The 12,509-nt window shown below is 37.3% G+C and overlaps 2 protein-coding genes across 4 annotated transcripts in view; one reads left to right on the forward strand and one right to left on the reverse strand.

Annotated features, from left to right (window-relative positions):
* The window catches only part of msraa (methionine sulfoxide reductase Aa), a 101,153-nt gene extending 100,038 nt beyond the window's left edge, over positions 1 to 1,115 (forward strand). For both annotated transcript variants that reach the window (XM_051645319.1, XM_051645320.1), the window contains exon 6: positions 877 to 1,115. In XM_051645319.1, coding sequence (XP_051501279.1) covers positions 877 to 1,047 — 171 coding nt within the window. In that variant the 3' untranslated portion in view covers positions 1,048 to 1,115. The remainder of the gene's footprint in view (positions 1 to 876) is intronic.
* Positions 1,116 to 7,546: 6,431 nt separating this feature from the next.
* LOC127410058 (calcipressin-2-like) overlaps positions 7,547 to 12,509 on the reverse strand; it is a 91,347-nt gene continuing 86,384 nt past the window's right edge. For both annotated transcript variants that reach the window (XM_051645081.1, XM_051645082.1), the window contains one exon: positions 7,547 to 10,248. In XM_051645081.1, coding sequence (XP_051501041.1) covers positions 10,094 to 10,248 — 155 coding nt within the window. In that variant the 3' untranslated portion in view covers positions 7,547 to 10,093. The remainder of the gene's footprint in view (positions 10,249 to 12,509) is intronic.

The raw sequence follows: 12,509 nt of genomic DNA on the forward strand, positions 1-12,509 counted from the left end.
GCACGTCATTTCAGTTTTGCAAAAACGTTGCAATGCTCACGTTTAAAATTTGCTCAACTTTCATGAGACCAGGCTGCGTAACGGTGACAATTTTTGCAGATATGTTTATAATGGTCCAAGTGAACTCTAAGTTGTTATAGTATATGTACATAGTATATTTTCTTTAAAAAAAAAAGCAAGGAAAAATCATGTTTTATTTTTTCATAATGTGTCCCCTTTAAGTTACCTGCAAATGCAAGATTTCAGCCTAGCCATTGAATCTTTGATGTTTAACAGTCTGTGCTTTCTGGAGTTTTTTGCCAGCAGGCTGAGAAGAATCCAGAACAGGACTGTGTGAGATCCTTGGTGAGGCAGTAAAGCGTTCATTAAGTGAGATAGACAGAGAAAGGGAGAAACAGAGGGAGCAACTGGGATTTCTAAATTGAGAGGGATGGGCAGATGTTCACTTTCTCATTCCAGATGTGAAAAGTAGTCAGTTAGGAAGATTGTGGGAAGGATAAGCACCCTGTACTCTTAATGCCCAAGGCCAAGCACACCCTCCCAATGATCCCTACAGGATCCACAGCTTACACATCGCTGGTGCATAGTGTTTATATTGATCTGACTCTGTTTGTCTTTCTCTCTCAGTGAGAATTAAATTTTTCAGGGTAGATGAGTGACAGGAGTGGGGACTGTGGCTTTTGTGAAACAGAGTGATCTCTGCACCTGATTATGTTTTTGCAACCCACCTTTTACACGCTACCAGTTCGACCAGAACATGGAAACCTGTTTGAAAACAATCACTATTTTTGCAATCCCATTTGGTAAAGAGCAGATACAAAATGTTCAAATGTCTCTTCAAATGTATATTCATCATTAGTGGCCTTCTTTTGCCAGGTGCTGACTGAACAGGGTTTCGGAGCTATAACCACGGAAATCGCAATGGCCAAGGAATTTTATTACGCTGAGGACTACCACCAGCAGTACCTTAGCAAGAACCCCAATGGATACTGTGGACTGGGCGGCACTGGAGTCTCCTGTCCGATAGGACTGAAGAGTAAAAATTAACGCACGTCTACTGTCCTCTGATTGGACAAATTTACAGTATATTAACTAATAAAATTGTTATAATGCTATTGTAGGTTTAAGAGTTTTTCTTTTTGCTTTTTTGTATCTGTTTGTGGTCTAATACACACCAAAGAGTTTTTCAAGGCAAGTCAGTCCACTTGGCCACCATCTTGGGAACGCTCACTGGCAGCTATTTTCTATGGATACAAGTGGCATAAAAGTACAGCTCTTGAATAGAGAAAGACAGAAATCTCCAAAAACGTTGGTCTAGATTATGATCAAAGCATATATTTCAAATCAGCAGTAAACTTTGACAACAATTGTATCACAAATTGTGCTTCTTTAGCTAAGATCATGCTAGAAAACACAAATTTTCAGACTGGTCCTGCTAATGTGCTTTTTCTTTCTTGAGTTGACTGACAGGTGATGTCTGTATCTAAAAAGTTTCTGGCCCTTTTACCTGTAAGGCAGGACTTCCTTTTTGTACATCTGCCATATTGTGTTCCATTTTCTCCCATTGCTTTTTTTTTCAAGTGAATACAAGCAGACTATTTAGCAGAGATGGGCCACTTCTATTAATAAAATGAATGGGAGAAATTGGAACACCCAACGGTCAACAGATGTAGAAAGGAAATTTTGCCTTACAGGTAAAAGAGCCAATCACCTTCCAGTGTTGTCAGATTTGACTGCTAATATAAAATATGTTGTTTGATCATAATCTTGGTCAACCGTTTTGGAGATTTCGGTCTTTCCTCCACTCAAGTAGATAGGAGCTGCACTTTCATGACTGGAAATAGCTTTCCAGGAGCATTCCAAAGATGGCCGCCAGTGGACTGACTTGCTAGAAAGACTTTGATACAAATGATATATATATATATATATCTCTGGAAAAAAATTAAGAGACCACTCCAAATGTTCCATTTCTCTGGATTTACTATTTACAGGTATGTGTTTGAGTAAAATTAACATTTTTGTTTTATTCTATATACTACTGACAATATTTCTCCCAAATTTCAAATAACAATATTGTCATTTAGAGCATTTATTTGCAGAAAATGACAACTGGTCAATTTATAAACAACACAATACTAATGTTTTAACTTAGGAAAATTTCAGAATTCAATATTTGGTGTAATAACTCTGATTTTCAATCACAGCTTTCAAGCGTCTTTGCATGCTTTCCACCAGTCTTTCACATTGCTGTTGGGTGATTTTATGCCACTCCTGGCTCAAAAATTCAAGCAGGAATTCAATAGACACTGGAATGTAATGGCTGCCATACATGTAGAGATGCTGATTTAAGAAATATTTGGAGTGGTCTCTTAATTTTTTCCAGAGCTGTATGTGTGTGTGTTTGTGTTTGTGTGTGTGTGTGTGTGTGTGTGTGTGTGTGTGTTCTAGATCCATCTGTCTATTCCATTCGCAATACATATCTATTAATCCCTCCATCTGTCTGCTACCTACTGTACAGTATGTGTTTCCTTCTATCTCAGCAGCACAAACAAGCATCCTTGTCCCTTTTAAAAGTGTCGCTTCATATTTTATCTCCTCAATTAAAGACATGACTGCAATCCCACACAAACAAACAAAGGCCCCTAAATTGAAAATCTGTGTATGCTTTATAAAGGACACTGCAAAAAACTTGGGTCCTTTATGGATGGCACAGACAATTCTGCATGGACACCTGTGTAGCTCTGCTACCAAAAAATTGCGTTACTATTGTGTAAACAAAAAAACAAGTCAAACACTCAAAATGAGCTGATGACTTGTTAAAAGAAAAGTCAGTGAGTCAGTTTTCACAGCCTATGTAGGTATTGGGAAACCTATTGGCAGGGGCAGACTGGCCATAAGGAGAACCGGGACTTTTCCCAGTGGGCCAGCCGTGAAACGATTTCTCTTCCCAGTCCACCCCTGCCTATTGGTGTTTAAGGTGGGTTTAAGGGCATGTTTGGTTTTGGCTAAAATTCTGAGCAGGTGGTTACCACCTTCTCCTTTGCCACTCTGAGAGGGCCTCCCTGGGCAAGGCTGGCACTGGTGCTCAGGAACCAGGCCTGGCACAGCTTCTAACAGTCTGCTATACTCAGTATTGCTGTGAAACAAGGACATTCCGTGACGCACGCACTTTGGTCCTCTAACCTGTTACTGGAACACACACCTTGCTCACTTTTACCAGCCACATTAGTGGCTCTGGCCACAAAAGCCTAATACATTTAGAAAGGAAATAGCATTCAAATAAGATGTTTCCCTCTTTATTGTTGCCTAGTCATACTGCTATAGAAATAAATATAAAATATAGCTAAACATTTTTAAAATGGGATTTTTTTTCTGTTTAACCTTTCATTTGCAGTCAAAGGTCACCACAGTAACAGATGCTAAGACTGTCATCTTCTGGTGGGTTGTGAAATTGCATTTCCAGTCAGCCTCGATAAAATGACTCGACTGCATGAAATTATTGGCCAGTTGATAAGTTTATTTATATTAATGTGACGTCTTAGTTTAGGTTTAATTTAAGCTCTTCTAAAATAATAATCATTTCAACATTAAAACTTGAGATATTTCGTTCTTTAAAAAATGGGGCATAGATAACTATGTTAATGCATGTTTTTTATCGTATAGTAATAAAACAAGCGAACAGCTTTATTACTTAGCGAATTATACGTTTCGGTGAATCTTCCCTTAAAGGCAGTTTGTAGTAATGTAAACAGGCTATCTAATCAAATGCCAAGTCGGAGCCATGTAGGGTCAATTCCTGGCCACTTAGGGCAGTCTATCAAGCTGTCAACAATTTTCTTTAATGTATGTTTGTAAATAGTACCGACCAATCCCATTGCTGTTTACAAACATTGCAGCGCATGCACAGTAAGTGGTGGCTGCAAGCGCTAGCTCCTCTAAATATCGGTGAAAGATAATATAAAATAAAATTTGCCTTCAGGTTTAAAGCTAGCTAGGTTTGCGTACACTATTGCTAGTAACACATCTAGTTATAATCATCGACTAAATGAAATTGCGACACAAAGTCATCATAAATACAGAAATATTCTTAGCTATACTATTATTATAAATATATGAGTTCACAACATTCCTGTAATAAAATGTTCGCTAAAAAGCCTTGAGTTGGAAATGATCTCCTCAGTCATGTCAGCTCTGTTGACGAAATCCAATAAAAGTGAAGCCCTCGGTTTTTGCCATTGCGGTTTTGACAGCTAACAGCGCAGCATGGCATTTCATTTAGCTTAACCAGACAATGTAAAGGTAACAGTTAACTTTTTGAGGACTGTTGGTTCAGCTAACTACAGGTTTGGTTTACTGTTTGCACCGGTCTATTGCCACCACTAGGGAAGATATTGTCCACCAAGATAATGTATATTACCTCGACATATCAATAATAACGTATTTTCAAACATAATGTTAGTCAGGCACACGCTTTCAGGCCCTGTCTCAGGCTCTCACTCTAACCAAGTAAATAACAAGAAAACGTAATTCAGTATAAAATAAATAAAACATAGCAACAAATCTTCACAAGCAAATTTACCACTGCAACGCACATCAGCGTGCCCCAGAGACAGGATAACAAAAGCTGTGGGGAAGGGCAGAGTGCGCAACTCAAGACGCATTAGATATCTCTGCGCACGGATGCCACAAAACGAATGCACTTAATATGAATTCTACAGAGAATTATCTAAAATTGCTGGGGAAGAAGTTAAACCTCTCAAACTGCTAGACAGCCCCGACATTATAAACAGCACTGATAAGATAAAGAGGAGAAAACACCATGCATCAACATCAGTTATAAGGCTTTTTAAAATGTACATCATCACCCTTACTAAAATGTATCATGTTTATTCTGAAGTAACACAGTGACAGAAAAGTTATAGTTTCATATTAAATCTATTAGAAGGAATCCATTTAACTTAATTTTTATATTATTTTATTTTAAGTACTTTATGTACATGTGTTTAGGCTATTCGTTTTTTTTTTTTTTCAATAAATACTAGTTTATAAAAAAAAAAGAAAGAAAAGAAAAGACTAGATACATTGACCTAACTAATGATGAGGAGCCATCCAGTATGGTTATGTCTATATTATTAGGCTACCAATGACAATTAAACAGTGGAAGAATTATGACAGGCTAAAATTGTAGAATGAAGGGGTTTAAAATCTGGACCCCCATGAATTTTAAATAAATTCATAAATTTAGATAAATTATAGACAAAGTTTTCCTCCTGTTCTAACAAACTGGACCTGTTTACCTTCAGATATTTCAAGATATGACTTACTATAAATTATTAAGAACCTGATGAAAGAAAAACAATATTTCGAAAGGACACAATTATTTTTACTGGAAGCACAGTCCCAGCTCAGTAAAGTGGTCCACACATACTGTAGGTACCGTCAGAATATTAATCAGCCCTATAAAAATAAGGTCTTATTTAAATTAAGTTAATTAAGTTTGATTTCTCATAGCACTTTAAAAGTAAAACAATTGTAAAATTTAAAAAGTTCCAGATTTCCAATGTAAAAATGAAATGTACTTTAGTAATTCTGTTAATTAGTAATTAATTACAATTATGTAACCAACCAACTTTGAGCTTGTGGGTGAGCTTGGTACCTCAGCCACCACTGAAGACCATTTTTGGACCCAGGAAAAACCCTGGTTGTGATATAGTGTATGGGTGTTTTGAAATTGTGAATGGTAGGTAAATTGGCGTAAGTGAGCCAAAATAAAAATAAAAATATATATAAATGCTTTGCCTTGTAGGTCTTGCTGTGGTGTTAAAAATTATAGATAGAAGGTCTAGTATCAAGTACATGTCCAGAGACACATTAAGGTTCTAGGGGCACGGGGCCCCCTGGGCTTGAACGATGATTTGCCTGTTCATTAATGCTGCCCTGGCCATGGCATCAGAATCTCACTCCAGCCTTGTATCCAAAGTTGGCAACCCTGTTTTAGGGGTAGGCCACGTTCCAGTCTTCTATTTGACCTTGAAGCCTTTCAGGACTTCTGACAGTTTAGAAATACTTTCCTAAAAACTCTTCTCAAGAGTGAGTCACAGTCCAGAAATGGCATCATGAAACTACCTTCAGCTGGCTGTGAACCCTTACTAAATATGAGTCTGAATGGAACATATTTTTTTTTAAAAGAACTACAACACTGTGTCGTCAGAGTGCAAGATTACCACATGGACGTTTCTTCAATAATGGCGGGTGAGAGAGTTCGAGAACGCACGCTTTTGAATGACTGGTTTTGCGTCAGCATCTCCCTAGAATCTAACCAATGACGTGTTTGTGAGATGAAGAATAATTAAACATCTTGGCAGTCAAAAAAAGAAGAGGGGAATGGTCCTTGTAGACTATTTGTGGCAAATAAATTTTTTACGCTGACCGTTATTTGTTTACCCAGTGTAATAACAACAACATTACACAAGACCACTCAAGTGCAGTAGGCCTGCTCTTGATGGGCTTTGTGTTTACCGACTGCAGTCTTGAAGGAAAAAGTGGAGATATTTTTTATTTCAGTGATGTGTCATTGCATTTTGTACACATGACTTGTTACTTTTTTCTTTTATTACTTTTATGTATATATATATATATATATATATATATATATATATATATATATATATATATATATATATATATATATACACTAACGGTGAAAAGTTTTGAAACACTTGACTGAAATGTTTCTCATGATCTTAAAAATCTTTTGATCTGAAGGCGTATGCTTAAATATTTGAAATTAGTTTTGTAGACAAAAATATAATTGTGCCACCATATTAATTTATTTCATTATAAACTAAAATGTAATTAAAAAAAAGTTTTTTAAATTGATGACTTGGACCAAATAATAAAGAAAAGCAGCCAATAAGTGCTCAACATATAGATGGGAACTCCTTCAATACTGTTTAAAAATCATCCCAGGGTGATACCTCAAGAAGTAGGTTGAGAAAATGTCAAGAGTACATGTCTGCAAATTCTAGGCAAAGGGTGACTACTTTGAAGATGCTAAAATATAACATAGTTTTTATTTATTTTGGATAGTCACAACATAATTCCCATAGTTCCATTTATGTTATTCCATAGTTTTGATGACTTTACTATTATTCTAAATTGTGAAGAAAAAAAATTATAATAAAGAATGAGTAAGTGTTTCAAAATGTTTGACCGGTAGTGTATATAAATACATTTTACAACCTAATCCATTTTGTTAGACAACTAGTTGGTTATTCAGCCAGTAAATCTTAAAATCATTATTCATACCTTTACAAAAAAGTACTGTGGTGGTACCAAGGTACAGTGATGGTATCCGAAGGTAATACCATGGTACAAAATAATAAGCATATTCCTGTACTAAGTCTATCATATTTTTCATATTTCACATTCATGACATTTATGGAACATGTGTACATGTCCAAAACATGGTATTACCATGGCGAACCATGGTACTTTTTCATTTAAAAATCCAAGTTAACACTAAGTCATTAGACCACACCAGAGGTTTAAAACCAAACTTTTTTTTAATACTAACAAAGAATCATCTCAACTACTTGTACATGGCTACCATGAATATTTGTACAAAAATGCAGTAAAAATATTATTGATTAATATATACAGATATGTCTCCTTAGTGTCGGCAGGCAGGACGTATATGTAGATGACAGGTACACCAATGGTCTTGCACGAGTATACACAATACAGACATTGTTTCCCAACATCAGTGACACTAACTCCAGATCAAAGACTTTAAAAACAGAGATAAAATCATGTCTTCAGGAATACATGAAAAAAAGGAAATACAGTTACTGAATGATACGGTGTATAGTCATGTGAATAAGAAAGTGCAATACAGAACAATACAAAAATCTTAAATTACATGACAGTAAGGAAGGCTGGCATGTGAGACTGCAACAGAATTTGTAGATCATGACAAGAGCCTATGGGAAGAGCTGATCGGCCAAGCAGGCAAAACTAATTGGAGGGGGGAAATCCAAGGCAGTGGATGGTAGGTATCAGTTGTGTTAAATTGCTTTCGTCCCTTTCTTTTAAACATTTATCATATTTACATGTTCTGATACTATGTATATCTGTTGGTTTCAGGTTCCTTTAACACCAGAGTGTGCATTGCTAACCTGAATGACTCTTAAATTGTGAGCACTACATCAAATAAGGCTTGAGGTTGCAGAAGCACAATGAAAGAGCTGTGTGTCACAATGTTTACTATGATGTCATAATAGTACAGTAAGTACCCTGTTTCCAGAACTGCTTCAGAAAAACTGCAAAGTGTGAACACCGCGGGATGGGACGTTTTAATTCTACATTCTTTCAGGCTGAAGGACACCGACAAATAACTGGCAACCCAACAGCGTTTTGACTGAAAGAACAATCCATTACAACAGGGATTTGGAGAAACACAATTAACAGGTTAGGAAAGTTGACATTGTGGCTACCCTTAACACATTATGAACACTGAACAACAGACACTCAAGCCTGATAACCTCCATAAAGTTACAAAACCAACATACTCATGTACATAATACTTAAACGTAGGTCAGTCAAGTTTCACAGTAATCACACGTCACAGTGTTGATGTATTTGTCTGGGATATAGGAGTCATTTATAGTCTTGAAGAGGTTTAAAATCATTAAACATACAACCTTTATTTTGTTTTCTATGCCTGGTGCTTTTTGTGGTGTGTTTGCAGACTACATGGGTTGTATAGTGCCTTTGTGTCTCAAATCTATCGCTATGGTTTTTGCAGAACTGACAAAGATTCATGCCTTCATGTGGATACATTAATCTATATATTTATGTTAGATAAATCTGTAAATGACGTAGGCACACCAAAAGATATTGGTTGAATAAGAAAAGTTGACATCACCCACCCTTCTTACATTTGTTATTTGTCACCCACTGTGTAATAGCACTTGGAAGATCTGTCTTACTCAAAATAACATTACGTAACGGCATCGTGCGTACGGGTTTTCTTTTACATGAACTTGCACGTGAATGAAGTCTCACAGACTGCGAGAAAACCCATGGATGGATGTACTCTGACAACTACATTAAACTCTAGAAACAATTAACCATGCATATCACAGACTTCATTAAATTATATTTGATTGCTCATTGACGCATCATCTGCAATGAGAGTTTACGCAAAGAAAAAATTTATTTTGTAATTTATCAGTTTCCCTCTGAAAAGGATATTATGGACCAAACACTTAGAAAAAGATTCACATTGAAGAGAAGTCATAGAAGAAACAACTCACATAGTTTCTATGGAAAGGTGAATGGGTATTCGATAAAAAAAATTCAGCTCATTGTTGAAAAAAAAAACTTTTTTCTGTAAGAACACTGTCGACGAGAAATACGGACAATTATACACAGCAGGAAATAAAAACCAAATGCAGTTTGCTACCAGAACATGCATTAGCATGATGAGAACAATTCCTGTGGTTGGCTGCACTCATTGCTACGCAAGAGTCAACCATAGAACATACTAGGTTTATTGGACAAAAATTCATTAGGCAATATGTTTCTAAGGGTTTTCTGTGCCACATGCAGCGCTGGTGTTTAGCCACATTTAGAGGCTAGCATGCCCTTATGTAGAACATACTATAATGGCTTGCTTGGTACAAATGGTACATAGTTGTGGTGTAAAAGAAAAGCCAAATGGCCAGCTATCAGCCAATAGGCACATCTGACACTAGCATGTGCAACGGCCTAGGTGCCAATCAGACATGTGGGTGAGAGCAAGGACGGGTACATGATGCCTCTAACTGGTGACCAGTTGACATTACAGTCAGATTGAGAGAGAGAGAGACAGAGAGTGGACAGATTTAACACAGAGTATTTCCAACATAAAAAAGTATTGTGACAGTACAGTGAGGATTGTATATGTGTGTGCTGAACAAGAAACACGAATCAGAGTCCCCGAGACCCCGGCTGTGTGTTTGCAAGTTTCAGAGGAAGGTTGGCAGAGGTCCTGTGACGCAGATGGGGGGAGGTTACAAATCCTCCTTACTCTCTATTGTAGCTGAAGAGTTCAGTGTGAGACAGGCAGGTCTGGGCGTCGGGTCTGGATGATTTTTGGTTTAGGGTTGTTCTTTGGTTCCTCCTCCTCGTCTGTGTCGCTGTCACAGACGTGGACCACCACACTAGGCGTAGACTCCGTGCCGGCATGAAGCTCAAATTTCTCACCTGTGTGTAGAAAGGAGAAGAATTTATCAGTCTCTGCTAAACATAATGAGCTATTATAACATATTATGTTGCTATTATGTCTAAAACTTTAAAACAACCGTAAAAAAAAAAATTAAAAACAATAAACACAAAATAATACACAAGTTTTAAAAGAAAATGCTTCACATTTCTGCCTTTAAACCCTCCAAAAGTTGGCCAAATTCACTCCCATTGTAAGTGCCTCACTGTAACCTTGATTTTTGCTTTCTTTGAAAGAAAAGGAGGGACAAGTCTAAATTATTTTTTAGTGGTAATCAACATTATGCAACAAATTGAGCTTAACATATATTGAATTTGGCACTCATGAAGATGTACATGGTAAACAATGACTTTAAGAAAATACAATGCATTAATGAGTCAAATTTCCTACATTACATGTTATACATTATATTTAGCAAACATTTGCAGAAACAACTGTGTAAAACATGATGTATGATCTCTGTCTTAAGTCATACACATGCAAAACTAATATTGCCGTTTTGCTTATTTCTAGGTCATCATCAAGCCTCAGACAATGGAACGCTTTATGGTCAGAAGTCAGAGATATCAAGTAGGAATTGCCCATGTCTGACTTTGAATGGAATGCAGCATTATAGAGTCATTTGACCTGTAATACTAAAAATAAGACCTAGAGGGAGCTCTCTATCTAGACCTCAATCTGAGAAGAATCATTGTTGGATATTTTAGGTTGTCATAACTGCTGTCACAGCCAGAGAAAAACTGCAATGATCAATAGCGTTATTGCTCTTATACACAGAATCCATTTGGAATAGTCAGACTGATGCTCCATATCTAATACTGATGTGAAACGTCCTGTAAAACTACCAGAATGGAGCTCGGTTCACCTTGCAATCCACAGAGCCTCAGTCAGAGCAGTCTGCAGGGGTTTCCATACTTCGGGTAATTAAAGCTACGTAGAACCTCACACATTCACTCACTATTCCACAGAAATAAGCATTTCTACATCTTTCTCCTTCCCGGCTGCATGGGAGCTGGGAAGTGGGTAATATTCGAAATTTGCAGGGTGAATACGCTGTGTGTGTATGTGTGTTTGCAGGACGAGAGCTGAATCAAAGTTTACCACTGTGCCCTTGGGCGGCATGAGTGTGCAGTGCATTGTGATTGCCCATAGGATCCAGCGCACACTAATGGCCTCTTATCTTATTCTCTCTGAAAGTCTCTGTCTTGCACTTTCTCTCTTGCAATTTCTTTCTTTTTTTTTTTTTTTGCGTTTATTCATTACTATCCTGTGCTTTCTCACATTCTCATTTTCAAGCACAAAAACATGCACACATCAAAACCTGTTTATGACTGTTTTGACCGAATTTCGCTTTCAGTTACGTGCCATGTTTTATTCATCCGAAACACACTCACTCCACAATTCCACAGCTATGTTCCTACAAATTTACAATCCATTCCTCTCTCGCATTCCTCTTCTCTTTCCTTTCCTCCACTGTGCTCTCTTGCATAGTCTCCCGAGGGCTCAGCCTCTCTCCGAACCTGGGCATGACGTCAATGCTGCATATTGACGTCAAGAGTGAGAGAGAGACAGAGAGAGAGAGAGGGAGAGAGAAATCAAGCTCATTACTGCAGAGATGAAGCAAAAATATGTCTTCAAAATGTCTTCTTAGACCTTCATAGTCATCTTTAGAAATCGTACTGAAGGACTCTATTTATGCATTTGGCAGATTATTTTATTCAAATTGACTTACAGTACATCAAGGTTTCAATTCAATCAGTTTGCATGTTCCCTAGAATTGAAACCCTTGACACTGGCATTGCTAGTGCCATGTTCTACCAATTGAGTTACCAACCCTGCTAAAAAGACTGGTATAACTGGTCACCAGTGCATGTTGTGTTTTGGATACTGGTGTGCTGGTGTCACCACTAGGCTTCTAAAATTCATACACATCTAGGATGGCATGAGGGTGAGTAAATGATGAGAGAATTTTCATTTTTGTCTGAACTATCCCTTTAAATCACTGGTAAAATCACTCTGGATCCCACTCACCCTGCCCGCTACCTTTTTGAACTGTTTCCTTTTGGCGGCGCTACAGAGCACTGAGAACCGTCAGGCACAGGAACACTTTTTTTCATGAACAGTTATAATTGCCCCATTGAGCAATAATTAATGTGCAATACACAGCTTAGTCTATTTATATTTATCCAACATACCATACCTCTTCTGCCATTACATTCCCTTGCTTCTGTATATAACAGAT

This window comes from Myxocyprinus asiaticus, chromosome 19, assembly GCF_019703515.2.
Source record: "Myxocyprinus asiaticus isolate MX2 ecotype Aquarium Trade chromosome 19, UBuf_Myxa_2, whole genome shotgun sequence".
NCBI lineage: Eukaryota > Metazoa > Chordata > Actinopteri > Cypriniformes > Catostomidae > Myxocyprinus > Myxocyprinus asiaticus.